Here is a 25,672-nt window from a genome sequence, read left to right on the forward strand (position 1 = left end):
CTCTCCACCGCCCACTTAAAAGGCTGGAAATGCCCTTCAGCAGGACATGTGTCGCCCTGCCCCGCCCCGCTTTCCCTCTCCACTCTAACGTTGTCATTGATGCTGGCACTGTTGTCAGTGATGCTGGCACTGTTGTGAGCGATGCTGGCACTGGGTGGGAGGGAGGGTATAAGAGTTCATAGGTCTCAATGATGGGTAAAGGTGGCCTGGGAAAGGCGAGGTGTGTCTCTCCTCCCCAAACACATGTGTGTGTGTGTGTGTGTGTGTGTGTGTGTGTGTGTGTGTGTGTGTGTGCCAGCGTACAGGGGGTCACTTGTAGGTTGGCTGGCGATGAGGTGAAGTGTAGTTAACTCGACCCTGAGAGATGGACGAATGACCCGCAGCGGGAGGAAGATGGTGGCGACAAGTGGGCCACACGCTTCTCAGTGCTGAGCGAGAGATAAGAGACGTTTGCACTCAGAATGGATGGATCGACCTTAGGCGTGTATACGACAGAAACCTGACTCTTTCTTGAGTCGACCAGACCAGACCAGACGTTAACTTGATGTGTATTAAAAAAAAAAAGAAAGAGAGATGAAGGAAGGATGTGTGTTTCGTGATGATGGGACTACATTTCACTGAGGTGGTGAGTGAGATTTAGGTCTGGCGAGGAGACTGAATCAGGAGTAGTCCGGTGGAGAGTGACAGATGGACATGGGTGAGGCCGGTGGATGATTGATTGATGAAAGATCCTTGATGGGGGGGGGGGGGGTGTGCCCCTGTGACGAGGGTTGTGTGCCGGAGGACGGTAATGGTGTCCTTAAAGCTCGTGATCTGCAGTGATGAGGGAGAGAGAGAGAGAGAGAGAGAGAGAGAGAGAGAGAGAGAGTTGAGGGCAGTGATATGATAAACACAGGCTGGGCCACAAGTGGTATGTGGCAAGCGGCCGCTTCCCTCCCATGTCAGGGGTCTGACTGGCTGGGTCCTCCCCAGCCACTCCCACCAGCACCAACACCATAACCCTACCCTCTCCCTCCCCCCCCCAAACCCCACCTCATTCCCATCCCAGCCTCGCAGGGGGGGGGGGGGATTGCTCTTCCTCACGACCCCCCCCCACCACCGCGACGGGTCGTACGTTCGTCTTTAAGGGTCGTACCTTTGTAATTAATTGGTTAATTAGGGGTTTAGTGACGGAGTCGGATTAAACTCGCCTTAATTGTTCTTTTGGGGACATAGTTGTTGGGATGACGTATACTCTGGGCTAATACAGTGGCGGGGTGCGGGTCAGGTGGTGTATGGAGGTGAGGGTGAATAGCTCCGGGGCAGTGGGGGAGTGTCCCTCTCTCTCTCTCTCTCTCTCTCATAGACGCTTCGTTCGTGCCTGGATACATTATATTCCCATGTACAATACGTTACCATTGATTCGTGCCGATATCCCCGGCCAGTTTATTGTGCACCCCATGCTCATCCTGTGAGCGGTAGCGCCAAAGGATTACAGGGATCACAAAGAGTCCTGGCTCAGACCCCCCCAGTGGGTTTGATATTACGTAAGACGTTACAGTTCGTATTTCAGTACGTGCATTACGTAGTTTCATATGGTAAGTTTTACCAGCTAGATGCTAAAGGGTACACCATATTTCATGTACACTACGCCTCCATGTACACCACATTTCATGTACACTACACCTCCATGTACACCACACCTATGTACGCTGCACTTTTGTGTACTTTACATACTCATGTGCACCACACTTACATGTACACCACTCCAATGCACCCCACATTTTCATGTCGCCATACACCACATTCCTGTGTACATCACCCCATGTACACCACACTTCAGTGTGCAGCGCACCCTTGTACGCTACACTTCCATGTACATCACCCAAATTACACCACTGCCATTTATACCACACTGTCATGATAGCCACACTCGTATGTACACAGCACTTCCATGTACACGCACCCATGTAAACCACACTCTTATTTACATACTCTCATGTAAACAACGTACTCATTTACACCACATTCTCGTGTAAACCACACATACCCCTACACTTACATATGCACCTCCCACAGGCTCTCCCCATTCATGTACAGTACACTCCCACTTACAACACACTCCCATGTACAACACATCCTTGTACAACACCCATTCGTGTACACCACACTGCCATGAACACCACACAGTCATGTACAACACACACCCGTGTACAACACATTCATGTATTCTAAACTACCATGAACACCAGACTATCATGTACAACACCCATTCGTGTACACCACACAGCCATGAACACCAAACTATCATGTACAACACCCATTCGTGTACACCACACTGCCATGAACACCACACTATCATGTACAACACACACCCGTGTACAACACATTCATGTATTCTAAACTACCATGAACACCAAACTGTCATGTACAGGACGTTCATGTACACCACACTCCCATTTACAACACACCCATGTACACCACACTATCATGTACACCACATTCCCCAGGCATTCCAAACTTACATGTACACCACACTCACATGCACAACACACTCACACGTACACCACATACCTGCCCCCACGCTCCCATGCACACCCTTCCACGCACACTAAACACATGCTCTCGACACTCTCTTGTACACTGCACTCATTCCTCCCTCACTGTCATGTACACCAGACATTTCCACACTCACTCCTGTGTATACCGTACACATGCTGTCTACACTCCCATGTACACTACACTACCATGTACATCACCCTACCATGTACACCAGTCATGCTCACACACTCCCTCCCTCCATCTTCGTCATGCTCCATGCTCCCAGTGACGGGATTTCATCCACATCCGTATGCTCCTGCCAGTGGCTGCTCCCACACCACCTTCACGCCTCGAGCTTATCTGGTGTCTATGCTCCTGGATACAGCCATGTTCCATCATCAACCCCCACATTTCCCACACCTTCCATGCTCCATCATCAACCCCCACATTTCTCACACCTTCCATGCTCCATCATCAACCCCCACATTTCCCACACCTTCCATGCTCCATCATCAACCCCACATTTCCCACACCTTCCATGCTCCATCATCAACCCCCACATTTCCCACACCTTCCATGCTCCATCATCAACCCCCACATTTCCCACACCTTCCATGCTCCATCATCAACCCCACATTTCCCACACCTTCCATGCTCCATCATCAACCCCACATTTCCCACACCTTCCATGCTCCATCATCAACCCCCACATTTCCCACATCTTCCATGCTCCATCATCAACCCCCACATTTCCCACACCTTCCATGCTCCATCATCAACCCCACATTTTTCCCACACCTTCCATGCTCCATCATCAACCCCCACATTTCCCACACCTTCCATGCTCCATCATCAACCCCCACATTTCCCACACCTTCCATGCTCCATCATCAACCTCCACATTTCCCACACCTTCCATGCTCCATCATCAACCTCCACATTTCCCACACCTTCCATGCTCCATCATCAACCCCACATTTCCCACACCTTCCATGCTCCATCATCAACCCCCACATTTCCCACACCTTCCATGCTCCATCATCAACCCCCACATTTCTCACACCTTCCATGCTCCATCATCAACCCCCACATTTCCCACACCTTCCATGCTCCATCATCAACCCCACATTTCCCACACCTTCCATGCTCCATCATCAACCCCACATTTCCCACACCTTCCATGCTCCATCATCACCCCCACATTTCCCACACCTTCCATGCTCCATCATCAACCTCCACATTTCCCACACCTTCCATGCTCCATCATCAACCCCCACATTTCCCACACCTTCTATGCTCCATCATCAACCTCCACATTTCCCACACCTTCCATGCTCCATCATCAACCTCCACATTTCCCACACCTTCCATGCTCCATCATCAACCCCCACATTTTTCCCACACCTTCCATGCTCCATCATCAACCCCCACATTTTTCCCACACCTCACGTGCTTCCTGGTCTCCTTGCCTCCCTGCTCTCTCTCGTAACCCCATCTACCCCTCCCTCACCCCATGCATTGCCTGAGCCATGCACTGCCCGCAGGCACACATGCTCCCCATACACACCCCACCTTCGCCTGTGTAACTAGCTACCGCCACAGCCATGCTCTTCCCCACAGTAGAAGACACCCCTCTTCCTCCTCCTCCTCCTCCTCCTCCTCCTCAGGTCTTGCCTCACGAATAACACGTTTTCGTCTTTCTGTAGTTACCCTCGGAGCACGATGGCACGACCATTGTTTGATACGACGCTTGACGACCCTTGGGTAGGACGGCCCACCGTTTTACCTGAGGCCTTAAGAAGGGTTAGTTTAAAGGCCAGGGTCATATTTGTGGTGCTCAAGGGTCGTGCCGTAGCTAAGGGTTGCCTCCTCATGCTCAAGGGCCCTAATCTTCGTGCTCAAGGGTCTTGCTGTCGTGTACTGTTGTATCGTCGTGCTCAAGGGTCGTACCATCGTCTAGTGTTGTAGCATCGTATTCAAGGGTCGTAACGTCCTGCTCTGTCGTATCGTCGTGCTCAAGGGTCGTAACGTCCTGCTCTGTCTTATCGTCGTGCTCAAGGATCGTACCATCGTCTAGTGTTGTAGCATCGTGTTCAAGGGTCGTAACGTCCTGCTCTGTCGTATCGTCGTGCTCAAGGGTCGTAACGTCCTGTTCTGTCGTATCGTCGTGCTCAAGGGTCGTAACCTCTTGTATCGTGATATTGTCGTGCGTCCGCGTGGTGTTGCGTTGTCGTCTTCAAGGGGAGGACCATCGGTACCTGTCGTCTCCTCCTGTATGGGAAGGGATGAGGAGAGAGTCGGCTCACTATCAGCACCATGCACAGTCAACGTGCTTGAGAGGCCCTTTTATATATATATATATATATATATATATATATATATATATATATATATATATATATATATATATATATATATATTGCCATATTGAGAACCACATGTGAATCCCCCACCCAGTGTCAGCTTAATGTATAGCTAGATAAGTGTGTCATGCGAGGAAATGTATGTTATTTTGCACACACTTGAAGCGTGAGCCACTCGGTATGTGATTAGTGAGCCGGGGTTTACAGAAAAGCAAAATCATTAGTTTCATTACTGTTTGTGTGTGTGTGTGTGTGTGTGTGTGTGTGGTCACGTTGTATGCGATGTTGGTCGTGGAAGTTGCTTGGTGCGTGCAGCTCGTGGCATGCAGCTCAACACGCAGGGAGTCGCGTGCAGTGGAGGTGGCAAGTAGTCACCCGCGAGTGTCCAGGGGTGGGGCCTCGTGTGCGTCGCGGGTTGCCATTGGTCAGCGGCCAGTTACCAACCCCACGCGCGGGGCCCTGACTGTGTCTGAGACCCTTCCTTGAACCAATCACGTGTGAGCTCCGGGTGTGTGGGCGGTGCGAGACGGTGGTTGGGGGAGGAGCGTCGACGATAAGATGTGCTGGGAACCTAGTGTGTGAGGGAGGAGATAGTTGACAGTCCCTGGGAACCGGTGTTGTGGCACGCAGGCGCTACCGTGTTGCTCCGATCTCAGCTACCAACCCGCGCCGCGCCACCGAGGCTCGCCAGACGAGACGCACTCGACGAAGTCCCCACTTCGATCTTCCCAGTGTACTCAGATCTGGCAGTGAACGCATGCGCTTAAAAGCTCTCCGGAGGCTTGTTCGACGTATACAGTGAACTCAGGAGGACGTAACAGTGTTGAACTGAGGCTCGGACGTGAGAGTGGATTCTGGTGTGTTTGAGGGTGTTAAGGAGTGTAGTGGTGTTGTTGTGTAGCGGGAGCCGTGATGGTGCAGTAGTCGGCCGGCCGAGGCACGGACATGGTACTGGACTGGACGGAACCCACCCACCACCTCACCAACATGGCCTCACACCTGCAGTACTCCGAGGACCAGGTAAGGCTCCGACGACCAGCTTTTGCTCGGCCACCACCACCACCACCACCACCTGCTTCCCGTCCGCACACACACACACACACACACACACACACACACACACACACACACCGGCCTGGTCCGGTGACCACCTGTTTGATTCTCATCCCTCTGCCGTACTCCCAGCTGGTCCTGTGACGATCTACATCCAGCTGGTGTTAAAGCCACTTGCCTCCCGCCTTGTAATGTACACCCAGCTGGTTCACTGGCCACCTGCTGCTTCTCACTCCTCAATTCTCCACCCATCTGGTACGATAGTCACTTCTGCTGCATCTTACATTATGCTGTACATGCAGCTGATGCATTGACCACCTGCTCTCTACCCAAGCTGTGCGCCCAGCTGGTGTAGCGATTCCCAGCTTCCTATCCTCATATGTACACCCAGCTGGTCCACTAACCATTCACTCCCCTCTCAGCTGTGCTTCCAGCTGTCTCAAGTGACCATCTGCTTTCTGTCTCCACCTGTTCACCCAGTTGGTCCAAGGCTCTCATGCTTTCCACCCCAGCAGGCCTAGTGACCCCCGTGGATCCCAACCCTTACCCTACACCTAGCTGGCCTCCTGGCCATCTGTCCTTCACCAACTGTACATCTCAGTGACCACATGTTTTCCGCCTCTCCTGTATACCCAGCTGGTCCTGTGACCAGCTATATCCCAACTCCAAGTATATGTCCATTGACCACATGCCTCCTACCCCTTAATGTGCACCCAGTGGGTCCAGAAACCCACTCGCATCTCACGTGCCCCGCTTTACACCCAGCTGGCTCACTGACCACCTGCTCTCCACCCTACTATACACCCAGCTGGTTCAGGGACCACTCACTCCCCTACTGCACCCTCAGATGGCCTATTATCCACCCCTCTTCCCGCACCTTTATGTACACCCAGTTGGCCCAGCCTCCCTAATGTACACCCAGCTGGTCCAAAAACCGCCTGCATCCCACCCAGCTTTTTACACCCAGCTGGCCCAGTGACCAGCTCTTGAGCCACTTCCCACACTTTAAGATAGACACCCTCTGCTCTTATGTGTGTCCATGTCTCGTGGTTGAGTCTGACAGGCCATCATCAGAAAACGTACACGCATGGCAAACCTCTCACAGTCATTGTCATTATATATATATATATATATATATATATATATATATATATATATATATATATATATATATATATATATATATTCACACGTCATTGTTCAGAGGAAATCCTCTTTTGCAAACTTATATGGTGGACGTGGTGAGTGGTCGTTCCCCAGGGAGCGAGGCTTGGGATAATACGTGACGTGTATGTGTGTGTGTGTGTGTGTGTCCCATGGTCGGTGTGTATGTGTTGGGATACAGGCATGGGTAGTGTCATGCCTGGGAGGTATGAACACGGCAGGAGAGGATGAAGAACGGTGGTCGTTGCGATGGAGGGTGTTCATGGCAGGCGGTCTCTGGAGATGAGGGAGGAGACGTCAGTGTCTCCTCAGGTCCCTAGGTAATATCCTGGAAGTCTGTGGCCGCGCCTCTGCCAGAGAGATAACGTAATTGTTTACCGTTTACGGCCCGCTTGTTTCCCTTTTCCGGTAGCATTGCCTGGGCGTGGGAGAGATCCACCCCACGACTCACACCGTCACCGTAAACACTGGATATCACATGTAACCTCCCGCCCTTTACGTCATGTGGGAGAGCTTCCTTCCCTTCCTCCCCTGCTGTGATATCTTGCTCAACCCAAGTTCCCCCCCAACATCCCCCTCCAACCCCACTCTCTCCTCTCTTGGGCCTAGAGGTATTCCCAGCACTTTCCCAAGTCAGCGTGATCTTACAAGACCCCCTCACCAAACCCTCGCCTTGGTATCCCAGTGTATGATGGCAGGAATAGGGTATTAATCATACCTATCAGCAGAGTAGGGTATTGATCAAGACGATCAGCAGGAGTAGGGTATTGATCAAGACGATCAGCAGAAGTAGTAGGGTATTGATCAAGACGATCAGAAGTAGTAGGGTATTGATCAAGACGATCAGCAGGAGTAGGGTATTGATCAAGACGATCAGCAGGAGTAGGGTATTGATCAAGACGATCAGCAGGAATAGGGTATTAATCAAGACGATCAGGAGTAGGGTATTGATCAGGCCTATCCTTGATCATGCCTTCCGTTGTGGTGGGGCCAGCATGGCATTACGGACGTAAGGTAAGAGGCCAACGACGCATGTTGTCACCATGCCTCGCAGGAGCCACCCTAGTCCTGGCAGAATACATGGAGCCTAAGCCGCAGGCATTCTCTTTTAATGGCTTTCGATCACACAGTTTTCCCAGCACTGGTGGTCCTGGAACGGATGGGACTTGGGCGCGAGTGTATTCCCATCACTGGTGGTACTTGAATAGATGGGAGTGAGCTCGCGCCGTGTGTGATAATCAGCATTTGGTCGGTGTTCAGTATTCACCCGGTGAACGCGGACATCCAGCACAGGTAGACGTACCACCGCGATTGGGACACTTTACATCGCACGGGGTCTTCTTGGTGGCGGTTCGCAGCTGGCTGCTGGCGTGGCCGTAAGTGATCATCAGATGGGTGTCCGTTTCTCGTTGTGTTGACAAGCTGGCTGGTCGACTGTATCGACCAACGCGGCGTCTCACCACTGCGTGCGTTGTCAACGGGCCATTGTATCATGCGCCTGACAGTGACGGGACTACTGGCCATCGCTTGGCAGTGATCATTACATTTGTCGCTGGCGATTGATGGCCGAGTCACCAGTGCATCGCTATCGGCGTCATCGTCGCCACAATGTAACATTGACGGTAAGCGATGCCTCCAGCAGGGGTGGTCGTTGGTCTGTAAGGTGGTAGCGCTCCCTCCCGTGTGCCGTATCCATTCGTCGAAGACCGTCATGGGATTCGAGCAACACCCAACACCCTCCCCCAACCCTCCTTCTTAGAGGAGGTAAAAAAGCTCTACAGATTTCACAACTCCGAATAGCACGATGGCCACGGGTGGTTCACAACCCTGCCACTAGGTAGATCACAAAGATTGACTCCGTTAAGAAGAGCGCTGATGTAATTTTGGGGTCACTGGAGCTGAGCATTTTGTGCTTGATGTTTTATGTCATATTTGGAATGATATTGTAGTCTCTCTCTCTCTCTCTCTCTCTCTCTCTCTCTCTCTCTCTCTCTCTCTCTCTCTCTCTCTCTCTCTCTCTCTCTTATATATATATATATATATATATATATATATATATATATATATATATATATATATATATATATTCTTATTTCATACTATTCGCCATTTCACGGGTTAGCGAGGTAGCGCCAAGAAAAGAGGTCTGAGCCCCTGAGGGAATATCCTCACTTGGCGCCCTTCTCTGTTCCTTCTTTTGGAAAATCAAAAACGAGAGGGGAGGATTTCCAGCCCCCCGCTCCCTTCCCTTTTAGCCGCCTTCTACGACACGGAGGGAATACGTGGGAAGTATTCTTTCTCCCCTATCCCCAGGGATAATATATATATATATATATATATATATATATATATATATATATATATATATATATATATATATATATATATATATATGCTGATAACCACAAGAAAAAATATGAAACACGATAAGTCACGAGTGCACTTTCATGTAAATTACATCTTCAGGGGGGATATTTTTTTTCTTTTTTGTTGTATCTCCCCTGAAGATGTAATTTACATGAAAGTGCACTCGTGAGTTACCGTGTTTCATATTTCCCCCGTGGTTATCAGCAAATGCCATATCACGCGCATCACTGTGACCTTCCTGATATATATATATATATATATATATATATATATATATATATATATATATATATATATATATATATATATATATATATATATTTCATACATATTCGCCATCTCCCACAAATACACATTTTCCCGACATGCTTGCGGGAGATTTTGGTCATTTCCTGAGGCTTCTTACATGTTGGCGTTCCTCTCGGTTCAGCTTTTGGTGATAGATACTCCATTAGTTAAGGGTCATTGCCATTACCAGTGTGTCTGTCTTAGTCGCCATTATAAACTACATCGGTCACCGTTGTGCTCTTTATTCCCCCTCCATCCTTTTATTTTTATTGCCACTATATGCAATTTGTGCGTATTGGATATTTATTTTTTTTTTTTTTTATTATAATTTGTCGCTGTCTCCCGCGTTAGCGAGGTAGTGCAAGGAAACAGACGGAAGAATGGCCCAACCCGCCCACATACACATGTATATATCCCTGGGGATAGGGGGGAAAGAATACTTCCCACGCATTCCCCGTGTGTCGTAGAAGGCAACTAAAGAGGACGGGAGCTGGGGGCTAGAAACCCTCCTCTCCTTGTATTTTAACTTTCTAAAAGGGGAAACAGAAGATATGTATATATATATATATATATATATATATATATATATATATATATATATATATATATATATATATATGTATCCCTGGGGATAGGGGAGAAAGAATACTTCCCACGTATTCCCTGCCTGTCGTAGAAGGCGACTAAAAGGGGAGGGAGCGGGGGGCTGGAAATCCTCCCCTCTCAATTTTTTTTTAATTTTCCAAAAGAAGGAACAGAGAAGGGGGCCAGGTGAGGATATTCCCTCAGTGGCCCAGTTCTCTGTTCTTAACGCTACCTCGCTAACGCGGGAAATGGCGAATAGTTTAAAAAAAAAAAAATATATATATATATATATATATATATATATATATATATATATATATATATATATATTATGTTTGTCACTTTCAAGAGAGCGTATGTATGTTCCGTTCATTATTATATGTACTGAATGTGATGTGGTCACCATTCATACACAGCATATGTTCCGCATGGTCACCAGTGAGTACAGAGCGCGTTGACCTCACCAAAATATCCGACGTCGTCTGCGTGTTACCATTATCTATGTATAGTATGGGTCACATCGTGTATGTACAGTTAGCCGTCTGCATAATAGTGTGTCTGCTTTCTCTCTCTCTCTCTCTCTCTCTCTCTCTCTCTCTCTCTCTCTCTCTCTCTCTCTCTCTCTCTCTCTCTCTCTCTCTGTGCCACACGGGGTGTATGAGTGCCACTGTGTTGTTAGTGTTCGTTTAAGTTTATTATTTCTTGGCTTGTATCGTGTCATCTAGTTTGGTGTGCACGTCAGAGGGACTGTTCGAACCCCAAGAGGTTGAGAGGGACGTGTTGGTAACCATCCCAGAATTAGCTGTTTGCGTTCTGGCTGGGTTATTCGGCTCGCGTGCTGTCGCTAATGTTAGTATCTCGAACCGCTTGAGCGCGAGGGTACGACCTTTGAATATGACGGTGTGTTGTTGAACCTCATCTTGTAAAAGGATCAGGTCAGAAGCAAGGCCATCCTACACATATAGGGTCGTACCGGTCTTTACGGAGACTACACGTAGTCATACCTAAGGGTCGTAGAGAGGCTTGCTGGAGGGAGTTTCGAATCCCATGTCAAGCAATGGAGACAAGCACCACACAGAATCACATGAGTGGGTGAGGCTCACCTCCACCCGACATATGCCACACACGTTTTGAACGCTTTTTATACAGGTTCCCAGCGAGTGGCGACGTCTGCTTATTTAGATTTTAAGTTGTACATTTCTGTGTCATCTTCGTTTTCTTAAGCTTTACCAGAGTTAAGCTTATATTGTAGGTGAAGCACTGTAGAGCATGACGGTACGACCCTTGAGCACAACGGCACGACCCATGGAGTTCATGATGCGACCTCTGGCCAGAGACTTCTAGGGTCATCATATCCAAGGGCAGATTCATCATTCATAAGGGCTCAAGGGTCATGTCAAAGACCAGGTCCCTTCTACCCAGGGATCATAACTTCATGGTCCAAGGTCGTTCCCGTCGTGCTCGAGGGTCGTAACGTCGTGCCCGAGGATCGTAACGTCGTGCCCAAGGATCGTAACGTCATGCCCGAGGGTCGTAACGTCGTGCCCAAGGGTCGTAACGTCGTGCTCGAGGGTCGTAACGTCGTGCCCGGGGATCGTAACGTCGTGCCCAAGGATCGTAACGTCATGCCCAAGGGTCGTAACGTCGTGCCCGAGGGTCGTAACGTCGTGCCCAAGGATCGTAACATCGTGCCCGAGGGTCGTAACGTCGTGCCCAAGGGTCGTAACGTCATGCCCGAGGGTCGTAACGTCCTGCCCGAGGGTCGTAACGTCGTGCCCGAGGGTCGTAACGTCGTGCCCGAGGGTCGTAACGTCGTGCTCATTAGGTTTAGAATATGGTTCTTACCATAATGGTTTTAGCCCATCCTCGCATGCCCAGGCCCCTGCTGGTATAGGCGCATGCTAGTTTAGAGAGTGTTGAGTTTGGCCTCGTAAGATTGAGAACTGCATTATCACTCCCTGGACAAGGTTTGTGATAAGAGGATCTTTATATTTCTTCACTATTGGACTGGTCGAATTTGCTTCACTTGTATGATTTAAGACTCTTCTTTTTTTTTTTTTTCAAATCCAGTATCGGGATGATCATTAGACTTTCATGTATTGTAAAGATGTGTGGATTTCTTTTCTTTTTTTTTTTTTTCCCAGCTCGTGCATGACACTTTGTGTTCACGACACACGGGGATTGCTGAAGGTGCGTGTGTGTGTACTTGAACTGCAAAGACACAGTGTTGCATTTTTTTTTTGGTTTTGTTTTCTTAACTCAGTCACTCCCAGGACGTATTTCTTAAAATTCTTGCACCTTCGTGAACTGCGTTGCTTGCAGGAACAGGTTATGTTGGGCTCCTTTAAAAAGAGAGGGATGGTTCATCTGCTGACGATAATGATGCAGCATTGTGGGTGATATGTATATGTATATATTATCCCGGGGATAGTGGAGGAAGAATACTTCCCACGTAGTCCCTGCGTGTCGTAGAAGGCGACTAAGAGGGGCGGAAACGGGTGGCTGGAAATCTTCCCTTCCTGCAATACTTTCCAAAAGAAGGAACAGAGCAAGGAGCCAAGCGAGAAATTTTCCCTGTGTGACTCCGTCATCTGCTCCTGTCGCTACCTCATTCGTGCGGGAAATGGCGATATATATATATATATATATATATATATATATGAGCAATTTCACGTCATTAGATCTCACTGGTATAGATAACTTCCTTCGTTTATTGCAACTGTCATCTGTTATCACAGGGTAAATGGCCAAGTGAGCTTAGCTACGTGTTAACCCTATATCACAAAATCCTCACTTCATGGAACTAGAAGACATGAGGAGTCAATCCATTATATTTTTTCTTCTACCTTAGTAGCGTACATGTATACGTTACAGGTAGGGGTTTGATTTGATAGGGAAGTCTCGGAGGCTTGTTTCAGCCCCTCACCCTGTAGCATGCTTCCATTTGATACACATACACTTCGTGGGTTGAGGAAGTACGTGTGTACGTGATGTGAGATCATTCCCTCCCGTCAGCTGTTTCAACACGACGCTGCGACCACTGGGTATGGTGACCTGGCTTTTGACCCTCCCTTAACGGTCATGTCGTAAGGCCAGACCATCATCATAAGCAAGGGTCGTACCGCCGTGCTTTAGGATCGGGCCGTCTGGGTAAACACCGGTCGTGCACTTTTGGTGGCGTGGAGGTTGAAGGCACGTTGGTCTTACGCACAGGGGAGACCTGTCAATGTTGGGTACTCGTGTAGACTTTGCCTGCTGCTGTGGGTGCTTCATGCCAGCGCACCTGCCGTAGTACTGAAGCACTCATGGCGCCAGTTGTGGAAGGCGCCGGCACAGGGGACCTGTTGCTGACGCGAGGACAGACACGGTAGCATAGGCTCTTGTGAGGCGGGAGTTGCGGCAGGTGGTGGCACATGGTTGCCGGTGGCGGCAGATAGCGGCACGGGTCGGTCGGTCCTGGTGGTGGCGGGACGGTAAGCCGCGTGGCACGTGCCCCTCCGCCGCTCGTTGCCTGCCGGCAAATGATATCGCTCCCCCACTTCCAACCTATCGCTCCGGAGCCGTAAGTTCTGGTTGCTCACAACCGACTGCTGCTTCCCAGTGAACCGAAAAGATAGACGTAGATATGACTCTTTAGAAGCAAAGTTGTGTGGTGTAATGTCGTGGTATGATTGAGAGGCGCGGCATGTGCGGCAACCGTGGCCGTCAGAGTCCAGCCGGGCTACCCTGCAGCCCGCCTCTCTTCTCTCATTGCTAACCTCCATAACTCACACCTCATGAGATCACTGGACCTCCTGAGCACGACGGTACGACCCTTAGGTGTAATGGCATGATATTTTACGGGCCAGGTCAAAAGCCATGGGTATCACAGTCGAGAACAGTGCTCTGGTACTCTGGTGTTGTAGCGCCTTACGAAAGCTTAGCCCGTACCGTCATGCTGAGGGATCGTGCCGCCATGTTCAAGTGGTTGATTTGGCCAGATGCAAGGATAACCAGGCGGGACAAGTTGGCCTGGCTCGGAGTGGCTACATGCCGTGAGAGCGGTGGGTGAAGCACACCCTGTAATAATGCAGCTTTGCAAAAATCTAACCTGACGGGCGCTTCTCGTCCACCACATTGTCACGATGAGGAAGCTGGACCTAACGTAAAATATATTACTCCATTTGTGGATGTTTTATTTTCCATTCAATACAAGTTTAATTTGTTGAGGAGGGAGGGATGCGTAGTGGCTGGCTGGGTTGGGTGGGGGAGGGGGAGAAGGGAATGTGGGCGCCAAGGTGTCTCTGGCTCGCCGTATTGTCCCCGCCCGCGACCGTTACTCCCTCAAAGGCGGCCCCTGGGATTTAAGTCTTGGCGTCTTTTGTCCGTGACCGTCTGGGAGTAACTTTACACCGAGTGCGTCGGTCGGCCGGCCATCATCAGCTGATGGAGGGGCTCGTGCCACGTGCCTGCCCGTCCCGCCAACCAGCCACACCGTCTTACCCGCCCACGTTGGTCCTCCGCCTAACATGTCTGCCTCACTCTATAACCCTCCCATCTCCCCCAACTCACTTGGTGGCATCGAAAGTGTATTATTATTAGCCGGGCATACGAAGACACAATGTAGTACATGTGTGAGGCAGAGTGGTTTATGTTTGGTGGTGAGGAGTGAGGCAGGCGGCGGCGGCGCCGGCACGCGACCCCTCCGGCCTCGTCGCCACCGCACTCAGTAGCTAGCTACACAATCCCGCCTGCCCGCCCGCCTGCACTCCCCCAAGATGTAATGTATCCCAGCCGGCTGGATTGCGCTCTAGTACCTCCCGCAGGCATTGCCATGCCTCGCAGTGGATCATCTTGCTGATGCATGCAGTCCCCACGTACCCTGGGGGAGCCAGCGTTTGATGTATGAGGTTTCAAAGAAAGACGATCCTTGCCTTGACATTTCCATCCCTTGGAGTACGACATTACGACCAGTGAGCACGTCGAAACGACCATGATGGCTTGGCCTTTGACCGCATGCTGGAGGATCTGATCAAAGGTCACTGCCGCCATACCCAGAGGTCGTACCGTCGTGCTCAAGGGTCGTTCGGTTGTGCTCAGTGGAGTAATAGTATATGTACGTATTCCCTTTTATTGCACTTCTTTCAGGTAGAATGAGTAGCTGCCACGGTACAGTAATAGTTGTGTGGTGATGCAGCTCCTGTGGTGTGTGTGTGTGTGTGTGTGTGTGTGTGTGTGTGTTTGGATGCACGCCTAGCTGTATTGTTCCTCGTGTCTTCACATTTTGTTCAACTATTATGTTCACTATAAGATTTCGTCTCCCATCTCGGGAATTCGAATTACCTTTAAGAGGATCGGCTGCGTCTTATTTAATCTTGCCCGGTGATTTTAAGATCCTCATGATAAAACAGTCATATATATATATATATATATATATATATATATATATATATATATATATATATATATATATATATATATATATATATATGTTTTTGATGTACATTGCAGGTATTATGTATTGGTTCTAACTACCGCAGTACAGATGTTGATTTTTATAGTGCATTGTTCCGCTTCTGTGTGCGTCTGTGTGTGTGTGTGTGTGTGTGTGTGTGTAGACAATGGAGAACATATAACGACTTCGCGAGGCCGGGAAGGCAGCTCTGGTTTAAATCCCAGATGTGTGTGCGTGGGTAATGTGTCGTGAAGGGGGGGCCAGGTGATGCCAGGTGTGGGCCCTCACTCGCTTGGACTTTTAAACCATTTAGGCCTAGCCTCGTAGGCTCCAGCCCCCCCCCCCCTCTCCCCCCCATTCTCCAGCGGCGCGCCCGACAGCTGGGCATACGGACGGACGGCCTAAGGTCCTTGCCGATTTGAACGTCACCGTTGGAGGGGTTGGAGGGAGTTTGATAGTAGGACGTGGATGGTGAGGACTTCAGTGATCGTGGACAGTGAGGTGTAGTGGTGGTCATGAATTTTGAAGGATTTGATGGTCTTAGATGGTTAAGGTGTGTGTTGTGTGTGTGTGTGTGTGTGTGTGTGTGTGTGTGTGTGTGTGTGTGTGTGGGAGGGGAGAGGTCAAAGATGGTGAAGTTTGTTGGCCAAGGATGGTGAAGGGTGAGGTGGTGGTCGTGATGATGAAGGATGTGGTGGTGTTCGTCGTAATTGGTGAGGTTGTGGTAGTGGTGGTCGTCATGGTTGGTGAGGTTGTGTTGGATGGTTGTAGATGTTGAGGTTGTGTTGGTGGTTGTAGATGTTGAGGTTGTGTTGGTGGTTGTAGATGTTGAGGTTGTGTTGGTGGTTGTAGATGTTGAGGTTGTGTTGGATGGTTGTAGATGTTGAGGTTGTGTTGGTGGTTGTAGATGTTGAGGTTGTGTTGGTGGTTGTAGATGTTGAGGTTGTGTTGGTGGTTGTAGATGGTGAGGTTGTGTTGGTGGTTGTAGATGGTGAGGTTGTGTTGGATGGTTGTAGATGTTGAGGTTGTGTTGGTGGTTGTAGATGGTGAGGTTGTATTGGTGGTTGTAGATGTTGAGGTTGTGTTGGTGGTTGTAGATGTTGAGGTTGTGTTGGTGGTTGTAGATGTTGAGGTTGTGTTGGTGGTTGTAGATGTTGAGGTTGTGTTGGTGGTTGTAGATGTTGAGGTTGTGTTGGATGGTTGTAGATGGTGAGGTTGTGTTGGTCGTCGGGTGAGAGTGGTGGATGTGGTGGTGGTTATGGTGATGGTGGTGGTTTTGATGGTGGTGATGGTAGTCTTGGATGGTGAATTTTGGTTGGGAAATCGTGGATGGTCGGGTTTTGCTGATATTCGTGGATGGTGGAGTTGTGGTCTTAGTTGTGAATGGTGAAGATGTGGCGGTGGTGTTGCTTGTATATGGTGGTGGTGATGATGGTGGTGCTCGTGGATGGTGAGGGTGGTGGTAGTCGTCGTGGATGGTGAGAGTGCTGGTAGTCGTCGTGGATGGTGAGGATGGTGGTAGTCGTCGTGGATGGTGAGAGTGCTGGTAGTCGTCGTGGATGGTGAGGTGGTGATATCATTTTGTGGATGATGAAGTATGTGATGGTAATGATCGTGGAAGATGAAGTATGTGATGGTGTTGGTCGTGGATGATGAAGTATGTGGTGGTAATGATCGTGGATGATGAAGTATGTGATGGTAATGATCGTGGATGATGAAGTATGTGATGGTGTTGGTCGTGGATGATGAAGTATGTGATGGTAATGATTGTGGATGATGAAGTATGTGATGGTGATTATCGTGGATGATGAAGTATGTGATGGTGTTGGTCGTGGATGATGAAGTATGTGATGGTAATGATCGTGGATGATGAAGTATGTGCTGGTGTTGGTCGTGGATGATGAAGTATGTGATGGTAATGATCGTGGATGATGAAGTATGTGATGGTAATGATTGTGGATGATGAAGTATGTGATGGTGTTGGTCGTGGATGATGAAGTATGTGATGGTAATAATTGTGGATGATGAAGTATGTGATGGTAATGATCGTGGATGATGAAGTATGTGATGGTGTTGGTCGTGGATGATGAAGTATGTGATGGTAATGATCGTGGATGATGAAGTATGTGATGGTAATGATCGTGGATGATGAAGTATGTGATGGTAATGATCGTGGATGATGAAGTATGTGATGGTAATGATCGTGGATGATGAAGTATGTTATGGTGTTGTTCGTGGATGATGAAAGTTGCTGGTAATCTTGGATGGTGAGGGTGAGGTGGTGGTCGTCGTGTATGGTGATGATGGTGATGGTCGTGGATAGTGAGGACGAGGGTGAGGGTTGTGTTGTGAATGGTGAGGGTGGTGGTGGGCGATACAAAGGGAAGTAATATTCGGGGACGTCAGGTAACGGCTGGAGCCTGCTGCCCGGCCAGCTGCCGCCAACGGCCGCCCCACAACCTAACCCATTGAGCACCCACGGTACGATCCTTGAGCACCCACGGTACGATCCTTGAGCACCCACGGTACGATCCTTGAGCACCCTCGCTACGACCCTTGAGCACCCACGGTACGATCCTTGAGCACCCACGGTACGATCCTTGAGCACCCTCGCTACGACCCTTGAGCACCCACGGTACGATCCTTGAGCACCCACGATACAACCCTTGAGCACCCACGGTACGATCCTTGAGCACCCTACGGTACGACCCTTGAGCACCCACGGTACGATCCTTGAGCACCCACGGTACGATCCTTGAGCACCCACGGTACGATCCTTGAGCACCCACGGTACGACCCTTGAGCACCCACGGTACGACCCTTAAGCACCCACGGTACGATTCTTGAACACCCACGGTCCGATCCTTGAGCACCCACGGTACGATCCTTGAGCACCCTCGCTACGACCCTTGAGCACCCACGGTACAATCCTTGAACACCCACGGTACGACCCTTGAGCACCCACGGTACGATCCTTGAGCACCCACGGTACGATCCTTGAGCACCCACGGTACGACCCTTGAGCACCCACGGTACGACCCTTAAGCACCCACGGCACGACCCTTAAGCACCCACGGTACGATTCTTGAACACCCACGGTACGATCCTTGAGCACCCACGGTACGATCCTTAAGCACCCACGGTACAACCCTTGAGTACCCACGGTACGACCCTTGAGCACCCACGGTACGACCCTTGAACACCCACGGTACGACCCTTGATCACCCACGGTACGACCCTTGATCACCCACGATACGACCCATGAGCACCCACGGTATGACCCTTCAGCACCCACGATACGACCCTTCAGCACCCACGGTACGACCCTTGAACACCCTTGGTACGACCCTTGAGCACCCACGGTACAACCCTTCAGCATCCACGATACGACCCTTGAGCACCCACGATACGACCCTTGAGCACCCACGATACGACCCTTGAGCACCCACGATACGACCCTTGAGCACCCACGGTACGACCCTTGAACACCCACGGTACGACCCTTGATCACCCACGATACGACCCATGAGCACCCACGGTACGACCCTTGATCACCCACGATACGACCCTTGAGCACCCACGGTATGACCCTTCAGCACCCACGATACGACCCTTGAGCACCCACGGTATGACCCTTGAACACCCACGGTTCGGTCCTTGAACACCCACGGTACGATCCTTGAGCACCCATGGTACGATCCTTGAGCACCCACGGTACGACCCTTGAGCATTCACGATACGACCCTTAAGCACCCACGGTATGACCCTTGAACACCCACGGTTCGGTCCTTGAGCACCCACGGTACGGTCCTTGAACACCCGCGTTACGATCCTCGTGCGTATACGCCAAAGGTAACGGAGAAAATGTCCAGAGACGTTGGATACTTTGAATTTAAGGAGTTGGGAAGATTCTACCCTCAATCCAGACGATGGATGGCATGAAAATAGACCTTTTCACAACCAGGAATGGAAAGCATATGAGGAAGATGTGCAGCGCCTGTATAAGGAGTAGAAGATACATGTTGTATGGTCGCCAGCTGAATGGGATGGTCGAGATCACAGGAACACTTCACAAGCAAGACTGAAGGTCTGAGGCTATCTAAGTTACCACTTGAGACGGAAGGAACAGGATTTATCTTTCTTTTTTGCTGTCCAGGAAGTAGGGAGAGATGGATGATAACATGAGCGTGGCTTCAGTTAGGGAAGCTGAGAGAGAAACGTCTTTTAGAAGTACCTCATCGGGGGACTTGTCAGGTCGAGAATACTTCCTGGAAACCATGGAATTATCCGGATGTGGTACGTTCCTGGAAACTACAGAATGATCAGGTCTGGAATACTCCCTGGAAGCCATAGAATATATGATAGGACTGGAATAATTCCCTAGAAACGTTACAGAATAATCAGAATTGGAATATTATTCCTAGGAAATTAGAGAATTATCAGGATTGGAGTAATTCCCGGAAACGTCGCAGAATTATCTGATCTGGAATAATTCCTGGAAACGTCACATAATCATCAGGATTGGAATAATTCCTGGAAATGTCACAGAATTATCAGGACTGGAATAGTTGCTGGAAACATCACAGAATTATCAGGTCCGGAATAATTCCTGGAAACCACAGAATTATTAAGATTAGAATAATTCCTGAACAAGTCACAGAATCATCAGGATTAGAGTAATTCCTGGAAACGTCACAATTATCAGGACTGGAATAGTTCCTGAAAACATCACAGAAATATCAGGTCTGGAATAATTCCTGGTAACCACAGAATTATCAGGATTGGAATAATTCCTGGAAATGTCATAGAATTATTGGGATTGGAAATATTCCTAGAAATATCACAGAATTATCAAGATTGGAATAATTCCTGGAAACATCACAGAATTATCAAGATTGGAAATATTCCTAAAAACATCACAGAATTATCAAGATTGGAATAATTCCTGGAAATATCACAGAATTATCAAGATTGGAAATATTCCTAGAAACATCACAGAATTATCAAGATTGGAATAATTCCTGGAAACCACAGAATTATCAAGATTGGAATGATTCTTGGAAACGTCATAGAATGATCAGGACTGGAGCAATTCCTGGACACCTCACAGAATTATTAGGTCTGGAATAATTCCTGGAAACGTCACAGAATTATCAAGATTGGAATGATTCTTGGAAACGTCATAGAATGATCAGGACTGGAGCAATTCCTGGACACCTCACAGAATTATTAGGTCTGGAATAATTCCTGGAAACGTCACAGAATTATCAAGATTGGAATGATTCTTGGAAACGTCATAGAATGATCAGGACTGGAGCAATTCCTGGACACCTCACAGAATTATTAGGTCTGGAATAATTCCTGGAAACGTCACAGAATTATCAAGATTGGAATGATTCTTGGAAACGTCATAGAATGATCAGGACTGGAGCAATTCCTGGAAACGTCACAGAATTATCAGGTCTGGAATGACTCCTGGAAACACCAAGACGATACCAGAAGATATACGGGTGTCCAGCAAAGACATGGACCTGTCCGCGTACAATGCAACACCGGGAGAACGTACATACAATTCTAACTATGTCTTGTTGTGTGGCTTTGACGTCTTTACCCTTACACTAGGTAAGGGTATGTGTGTGTCTCACTCATAACCCCGGGGGACACCCGTGTGCGGCTTGTCCTTCAATACAGGCAAAAACTTTATATATATATATATATATATATATATATATATATATATATATATATATATATATATATATATATATATATATATATGTATATATATATATATATATATATATATATATATATATATATATATATATATATATATATATATGGTGGATGGTTTATTGTACTTGAATGAGAAGGACAATCTGTTGTTGACCCATGGTCGATTCTCGTGGAACATAAGGGCACGATATTGACCCATGGTTGGTTGTAGTGGGATATGAGGACATTATTGATCCATGAATGACTCTAGGGGAGTAAAAGAGCACTCTGTTGACCCATGGTTGAATCTAGTGGAATATAAGGACAGTGTATTGACCCATGGTTGATTGTTGTGGGAATGAATGAACATTTCATTTGACCCGTGGTTGATTGTAGTGGAATATGTGGACGTATTGGGTGACGTCGCAGGGCTGAGGGAGGTATTGAGCGCCACTGAAGTTTCCAGTGGCTGGCGCTGGGAAAGACGGGATTAACCTGTTTTTTTTTTGTTTTTTTTTACTTGCACATTTATGTTTTTAAGTGTTTATTAATGGGAAGCTTCTCGTTGAAGGCCGCGTGATTCCCGGTCAGGATTTTATTGTTTGTTGGATTATACTCTTGACGGGTGGTTAAAACACACACACACACACACACACACACACACACACAGGTAAAAGAATTTAAGGAACACGTTGGTTTTGGTACCTTCTGCCGGACACCACCACCACCGTGATGAACACGTCCCTTGTACGCCTGGGCGGGCAGTGTTGGAGTCTGTGTGGTGCCCCGGGGCACATAACTTCTCCCCCCGCAGCAGCAGTGGCCAGAGAGGGACACGTTAAAAGTATTTCGTGTTCGTTAAATGCAGCAGCGCCCCACACTGCCGGGGGAATACAATTTACAGTGGAGAACTTCCTGTGTGTCCCATCTGTCACGGGACGCCTCCTGAGTGTATTTGATATTGGAGGAGTGTTGTCGAGGCGTGACTGTCTGGGAAGCGTTGAAATTACCCGGCGGGGGCCCTAGGAACCCCGCCCCAAGGACATGCCGTGTAGCACCACCACCACCATTTTTGTGGCGTTCTGGAGAGTTGGGGAGGAGGAGGAGGAGGAGGAGGGCGGTGAGGGGAAAGAAGACTTATGTAACTCACGAGGGAGAGATGACGGCATCCGATGTGGATAACGCTCCTCATGATTACGTCTGGTCGTGGACCTTTGTCTCTCTCCGTCCACAGCTTGAGGTTTCCTCGGGCGCCTTGTGAGACAAAAGAAAATCAGAGCAGCGGTGTGCTACAGTCGTGTTTGTGGGAACCCCCTGTGGTAAGTGCTTGCCTAGAAGCAAGCAAGCAAAGAGGCAGGCAGGCAGGCAGGCTACTAGTAGCCACATCCACCCCTCGGGTGCCGGGGCGCCCCGGCTTCGCAGGGGCTGAAGACTGACTGACGCGGTGTCTAGCAGACGTGAGTGGTGGTGATTACGACTGTTGGTTAGGTGGAGCAGGTCGTCGGGATTATCATTGCTTGGTGGTGGACGCAGGCTGGTGGTGAGCGATGGCAGCGTCGGCCGGAATGGAAGTTGTGATATGCGGGATAAGTAGGTTTGTCAAGGTCAAGGTTGTGTACGAGAGAGGGAGTGGGGGGCGGGCACTTCCATCGCCTCTGGACGCCCACCTGACGTAGCTGGAGGCATCAAGGGGGGTGGTGGGACCGTGTGCATTCCGGTGGGTTGGACCAATCGTCTGTTTGTGTTGCCCCTGTTGTGAGTGTTGGCGTCTGTGTGCTCGAGAGTCGAGGTGATTGGAGGTGTTTCATGTGCGAGGCGATGGTGTGTGTGTGTGTTGTGTGTGTGTGTGTGTGTGTGTGTGTGTGTGTGTGTGGTGATCACCCGGGTGTTTGTGGTGTGGTGATGTAGGTTTTGATGGCTGTGGCAGACGCCACGTGCATGTGGTCAGCCTTGCCTCATCAGCCCAGGAATCTGTGACTCTTTGTTTTACTGACTACCACACATCTTTCGCACTCGTTTTCTGTTAAGAATTGTGAAAAGAAAAAAAATTTTCTAGCGTAGTTGCGACTTCGATTTTTACCTTGTCTCTGATCTCATTCTTGCAGAAAAGCCAGTTTGGGAATATACTTGTATATATATATATATATATATATATATATTTTTTTTTTTTTTTTTTTTTTTTTTTTTTATACTTTGTCGCTGTCTCCCGCGTTTGCGAGGTAGCGGAAGGAAACAGACGAAAGAAATGGCCCAACCCCCCCCCCCATACACATGTATATACATACGTCCACACACGCAAATATACATACCTACACAGCTTTCCATGGTTTACCCCAGACGCTTCACATGCCTTGATTCAATCCACTGACAGCACGTCAGCCCCGGTATACCACATCGCTCCAATTCACTCTGTTCCTTGCCCTCCTTTCACCCTCCTGCATGTTCAGGCCCCGATCACACAAAATCTTTTTCACTCCATCTTTCCACCTCCAATTTGGTCTCCCTCTTCTCCTCGTTCCCTCCACCTCCGACACATATATCCTCTTGGTCAATCTTTCCTCACTCATCCTCTCCATGTGCCCAAACCACTTCAAAACACCCTCTTCTGCTCTCTCAACCACGCTCTTTTTATTTCCACACATCTCTCTTACCCTTACGTTACTCACTCGATCAAACCACCTCACACCACACATTGTCCTCAAACATCTCATTTCCAGCACATCCATCCTCCTGCGCACAACTCTATCCATAGCCCACGCCTCGCAACCATACAACATTGTTGGAACTACTATTCCTTCAAACATACCCATTTTTGCTTTCCGGGATAATGTTCTCGACTTCCACACATTTTTCAAGGCTCCCAAAATTTTCGCCCCCTCCCCCACCCTATGATCCACTTCCGCTTCCATGGTTCCATCCGCTGACAGATCCACTCCCAGATATCTAAAACACTTCACTTCCTCCAGTTTTTCACCATTCAAACTCACCTCCCAATTGACTTGACCCTCAACCCTACTGTACCTAATAACCTTGCTCTTATTCACATTTACTCTTAACTTTCTTCTTCCACACACTTTACCAAACTCCGTCACCAGCGTCTGCAGTTTCTCACATGAATCCGCCACCAGCGCTGTATCATCAGCGAACAACAACTGACTCACTTCCCAAGCTCTCTCATCCCCAACAGACTTCATACTTGCCCCTCTTTCCAAGACTCTTGCATTTACCTCCCTAACAACCCCATCCATAAACAAATTAAACAACCATATATATATATATATATATATATGTATATATATATATATATATATATATATATATATATATATATATATATATATATATATATATATATATATGCTGATAACCACGAGGAAAAATGAAACACGATAAATCCCAAGTGCACTTTCGTGTGATTTATACATCGTCAGGAGACATGATGAATTAACCACACGAAAGTGCACTTGAGATTTATCGTGTTTCATTCTTCCTCGTGGTTATCATCAATCAGAGACAAAGGACCATAAAATGTGTGTGCGGCGGAGGACAGTTTCTCTAAAGGCTCATCGTCCACTTCTTGGTCGTCAGCGTAGACTTAACGTCAGGTGTGCCAGAGGGAGCGATGAGTGACGTAGGGATGTGTGGTGCCGGAGACCGGACCCCACCTCTGGTGGACGGGTAGCCGCCTACAGGACCTTGTGGATGTCACGGCACAACGGCGGCGGGGCTCGTCCCCAGGGCAGGTGCATACTTCCCCAGACAGGTTCTCAACACCTCCAATTCTATTTTTATCATTCCATCTTTCAACCACCCCCCTTCCCCCGAATTAAACATTCCGACACCAGTTGTATTTTCGTCATACTCGAGGCTGACATATGTCTGTATATGTGTTGTACACACACACACACACACACACACACACATACATGCGTGTATATGCACCCGCCTGCCTGCTCGTTCGGACCGCGTCGACGACTCTGTCAATTCGTCTTCGCTTTGGCAAAAGATCTCTTTATTCTTCTGCTCTCCAGAATACCCTCAGTAGGCTCTTCCAGGGTTGCGCCTCCACCAACCGCGTCACCGGTAGCCCAACCACGACCGTAGTCATGCGCGTCAGCCTTGATTCTCTCCCCCATGAGTCATCATCCCTTGGTATATTAAGGATCGCCTCGGTACCATCGAA

The 25,672-nt window shown here is 48.7% G+C and overlaps 1 protein-coding gene across 8 annotated transcripts in view; it reads left to right on the forward strand.

The window, feature by feature from the left end:
• LOC139749822 (recombining binding protein suppressor of hairless-like) overlaps nt 1–25,672 on the forward strand; it is a 429,197-nt gene that overhangs the window by 257,888 nt on the left and 145,637 nt on the right. Inside the window, exon 1 of one of the 8 annotated variants that reach the window (XM_071664108.1) lies at nt 5,468–5,903. The exons of 6 other annotated variants lie outside the window; for them this stretch is intronic. In XM_071664108.1, the coding sequence (XP_071520209.1) occupies nt 5,829–5,903 (75 nt within the window). In that variant the 5' untranslated portion in view covers nt 5,468–5,828. Of the gene's footprint in view, nt 1–5,467; nt 5,904–25,672 lie in introns of those variants that run through there. One more of the 8 variants, XM_071664109.1, reaches the window with a different exon arrangement.

This window comes from Panulirus ornatus, chromosome 8 (assembly GCF_036320965.1).
Source record: "Panulirus ornatus isolate Po-2019 chromosome 8, ASM3632096v1, whole genome shotgun sequence".
Lineage (NCBI taxonomy): Eukaryota > Metazoa > Arthropoda > Malacostraca > Decapoda > Palinuridae > Panulirus > Panulirus ornatus.